The sequence below is a fragment of the Halyomorpha halys genome, unplaced genomic scaffold (genome assembly GCF_000696795.3).
Source record: "Halyomorpha halys isolate HHAL.00 unplaced genomic scaffold, Hhal_1.1 Scaffold159.1, whole genome shotgun sequence".
NCBI classification, from domain to species: domain Eukaryota; kingdom Metazoa; phylum Arthropoda; class Insecta; order Hemiptera; family Pentatomidae; genus Halyomorpha; species Halyomorpha halys.
This window is the reverse complement of record NW_027109188.1, coordinates 472,636-477,367: the sequence shown is the minus strand read 5'-3', so window position 1 is coordinate 477,367 and position 4,732 is coordinate 472,636. Positions and strand designations below refer to the sequence as shown.

At 31.3% G+C, this 4,732-nt stretch overlaps 1 protein-coding gene across 2 annotated transcripts in view; it reads left to right on the top strand.

Annotated features, from left to right (window-relative positions):
* Positions 1–2,573: 2,573 nt before the first annotated feature.
* The window catches only part of LOC106678781 (esterase FE4), a 17,289-nt gene continuing 15,130 nt past the window's right edge, over positions 2,574–4,732 (top strand). For both annotated transcript variants that reach the window (XM_067047381.1, XM_014417529.2), the window contains exon 1: positions 2,574–2,796. In XM_067047381.1, the coding sequence (XP_066903482.1) occupies positions 2,605–2,796 (192 nt within the window). In that variant the 5' untranslated portion in view covers positions 2,574–2,604. The remainder of the gene's footprint in view (positions 2,797–4,732) is intronic.

The window sequence follows — 4,732 nt, the reverse complement described above, 5'->3', positions numbered from 1 at the left end:
TTATTATTATTAAATCAAAATATTCATATTTTTTTATTTCTTTTGCATTGTAATTTTATATTTTTAGTTCCTTAATCCTGCTAATTTATTTTCATATTTAATTACCTATATATACGTTTCGTTTCTTTACTTATCATTTTGTCATCTAACTTCTACATCTTTAATCATTTTAATTTTTACTAATATTTACTTACTCTTTCATATTTATTTCATTAATTGTTCTTTCCTCTTATTTAGTTTTTATATTGCTTTTCTCATAAAGACATTATCTTTCTTGTAGCACTTGAACTATTTATGTCTGTTTATGAGACGCTATTTATGTATCCCTATGTTATTTATTTTCTAATCAATCAATATATCCTTTATTATCTTGGTTTTTTTTCTTAGCCCTGATGAATTATAGAAATTCTGGCCGAAACTTAGCACTAATAAATAAGTTGTTATTACTTATTTGTGTTCTTCTCTAACCGGACCCCAACCATCTGCTCCTCATATATAAAGAATTAGTTTTATTTGAAAATTTTATTTAGAGCCAATGTTCGTTATGGTCAATCCTAAAGATATAGGTTTTTTTTTTCAAATATTTTGTATAAAATAAAAATCTTTTTTAAATATTTTGTCTTTAATAATTCCCCAACTCCTGATAAAGATTGACTCATTTTGAGTCTACCTCATATCGAGAACAACTTGTATCTCATATTGGGCAACTAGTTGTCTAAGTATGTAACAAGGAATGTTGTATAAGATTAACTTTTGTTACGTATTTTAATGACTATTAATAGAAATATGAATATTTATTTTTGAATAAGAGACGGGAAAAAATTAGCTATAGTTGAAACTAATAACTCAAATTACCATGGAAACGACCCTTATTCATGAATGAACTATTGATAATAAATATCGTAACCATGACAATATTAGCTATTTTTTTCAACTATAGCTAATTTATACCCAACTCTGAAGCGAACTAAGTTGACTTTATTACCAAAAGAAGTTTCTTAATAATAATAATAATAATTAAGGATTAGCGAACCCAAAGGTTCGATGCCGATACCATCTATCGTTCTCAATATATATATATTTTCCTGTGACGCACGTCCAAACTCAATATAATAAATCAGCCTTAAAGAAATTCTCCCATCTACGTTTTGGTTTACACCCCGGATGTTTACACGTCAGTGTTTATTAACATTTTAGGGACCCGTTCTTTATTTATTAATATGAAACGTTACACACCCATCTTATTCGCAGCAATGTTAAAACCTTAATTATATTTATGGTTCTGTTACCTCAGTTCAGCAATGTTTAGCCTCCTAAATTATCCGGTTAGCTCATCCTTTTTGCGCCTGAATATTTTAGGTGATAATTTATTTTAAAAAATCTAAAGGTGCTGTTCTTCTCCAAATATAAGAGTCCACATTTCGTATCCGTAAAGAACAGTCCAAAGAGTAATAGTCTTATAAATTTTAACTTTTAAGCTTGTGGACAGAAGTCACCAGCTATAATATAAAAATAACAAGCAATTCAAACCTTTAATATTGTTTTATATCCTCTTCAATTCATTTTTTCTAATAACCGTTGAACATGAATACTTAAACCCTTTCGAATGTTCAAGTTTATTTCCTCCTATATCTATCATCGAAATCGCTCCCGTTCCTACTCCTGATCATGTATTTTCCTTTATCCTTAAAAATAAACTTCTTAGAAAGTTTAATTAAAGAAACTTGTAAATAATTTTACAATTACAGAGCCACTAACGCCTATTGAACAGATTCGATACTTAGGACTCCATCTTGACAAGAGACTTACTTGGAATCCACACACAAGACTGAAACGACAAGAAACTGCTCGTAGATTCCGATTGCTACAACACTTACTTGACAAACGCTCTAAACTTCCCATTCACTACGGCAAAACAAGAAAATGAGATACCCAAACCATCAAATTCTTCCCGCATCCAATCGTTACATTCCAAAATCCTACGTAAAATTCTTGATGCTCCTTATTACGTTAAAAATAAACTCATTCACATAGACCTTAACATCCCATTCGTTGCAGATTAGGCCCAAAACAGATATGCGTCTTTTCATTACTAACTATCCTAACCCAATTATTCTTAATCTTTCATCTTAAAAAATCCCTGATAATCCTCCTGGGCTTCTGAAAAGAAGATGACCACGGGACCTTCTAATTTAAATTAATGTTTGAAGTACCACCAATGGGTGGTGGTTCCTTCCCAAGATTTTCAAGTGTATATGAAACATACAACATATTTACTTATTGTATTATTTTGTACAGTTGTAAATTACATTAAATAAATAAAAAAAAAAACAATTACAGAGACATGTTGAAGTAAGAATAATTTGAATATAAAATGATGTTGGATATTAATAAACGCTCTCATTATCACTAATAAATCGATAAGGAGTTGTACAATTAGAAAGTTGAGCGTAAACTTATGAATTCGTTATCGCACTGATAACAGCAGTTTAGAGTATTTATTTAGTTGTTTACTTCTTTTTTTAAAATTTAGATAAGGTACAAAATAAATTTAAGGTTTCTATTTCGGCCTCGAATATTGTTTTGGAGAAGTGCGTCGCCAGCATGCAGCTGCCTATTGCACTGTACTGTACGTTGGTTTTGTACCGAACTTTGGTAGAGGGCAGCCAACCCGAAGTACTTCTGAAGCAGGGAACACTCAAGGGGATCTGGGAAGAAAGCATTGGAGGACGGCCCTACGCTACTTTCCTGGGAATACCTTACGCCAAACCTCCCGTTGGGAAGCACAGGTTCAAGGTAGGTACCGGATTTACGAAAGGAACATATTAAAATAAAATAATATCGATTCAATAATTCACTTTAAATTGTTTACGTGAATTTGAATGGTGGGGGCTGAATATATTCAAAGGTAGACTTTAGATGTGTTCCTGGGGATAACATACGCAATACTTTATCCCTAGTTCAAGTTAGGTACCGGATTTTCATCAGGTGTTCTTGGCAGAAGTTATTTATGGGAGGAAAAAAAATATTATAAAATCCATAGATATAATTGATTTTTTAATTCATCTAAAATTGTTTCCTTAAATTTGAATGATGAAAGATTTGATAAATTCATAGAAAGATTTTAGATGAGTTTCTGGGAATATCTTACGCCAAGCTTAGCTATCGCATGTCGTACACAATATGAAATAAAAAGTACTAAGTTTATACATCGTAGTTTCTATACTCGTATTTGGGCCATTATCTAAAAATATGTAAATCATATGTATAAATCTATTTTCAACCTTTAACGTACGCGCCATTCATTGGAAAAAATAAAATAAATATCGTTTACTCGCTTGCACTTCACTTCCTTATTTTAACATTGTTTTCATGGTTTTTTTAAAACTATGATAAAAGGTACTCCTGCGTGGAGTAATAGCGAAGGTACTGTGCTACTAAGTAGGTATTTAAGTATGATTATAATTTTTACTTTACCCACTTATTTGGCATATTGTCTTTCTTAATCACTTACACATATTGTATCCCATTATTTTATACTTTATTTCTCCTTTGTTTTTCTATCTATGTGTGTTTTTTAAAAAATAAATATCTCTTCTCCCCCCCCCCCATTATGTATATTACCATTTATTGCTTACCTAATTTAAATATTTATTTTACAATGTTTACTTTAAAATTATTTCCGTTATTGTGGTGTGCTAATTGCCATCTCCACTCCTCCCAATACAAACGGCTCAGTCTGTCATTGACATCCGTCAAAACAGGTATGAATTTTGTCTCATCGTTTGATTTTATTCTTTTCTTTTTTTATCTCTTAATTTGTACTTTAATATTTCTTCTCTTATTTTTCTGTTACTATTACCCTTTTCATTTACTGTTTAGAACCTTTAATTTTTCTTATTATATTTTACTTTTCATTGTATACCCCTGTTATGTTCCACTTATGTTTTTTCTTTTTTTTCTTTTTGTAACTATGTCAAGTGTTTGTATCTTTTTTAGCCTCGACGAAGCCCTGCAACGTGGGGCGAAACGTTGCCTCAATAAAAATAGTATAATTATATACTACGAGTTTTTTTTACCGCACCCGGACCATATTCCATTCGTCTATACACACAATCATCAATAATCTTCCATTATGACTTTTTAGTATTAAGATTTTAGTATGTGAAATCTGCGCTTATTTCTTGCCTTTTTTTGACTTTTTAAATATTGCTCGATTTAACTATATTAAATGTCCTCTTCCCGTTTTAAGTAAATGTTTCAAAAGTAATGTAGGGTGGTCGCTAAATAGGGGTTTCAGTGGGGGGAGTTTGTCAGGAAGGATCGCCTTCGAATATTTTTGGTGTTATGATCTCTTCTGAGATAGTGGTATGTCGTACATAGACAAATAATCTCTATAAGTCTCTGTTTGAAAGGTAAGATAAGTAAGGCTACCATTGAGGGAGAGTTTCGCGCCGTTTTCCAATTTTAGGCATATATAGTATTTTTATTCATACTGTTGTTTTATTTCTTGTTTTTCTTTTATATTTAAGCCATTTTTTAAAATATTGCTCGAGTTAACTATCTTAAGCCTTCTTTTCCCGTTTTAAGTAAATGTTTCAAAAATGACTGTCGCTTTCTGGGGGTTTCAGTGGGACTTACTTGGAATCCACACACAAGACTGAAACGACAAGAAACTGCTCGTAGATTCCGATTGCTACAACACTTACTTGACAAACGCTCTAAACTTCCC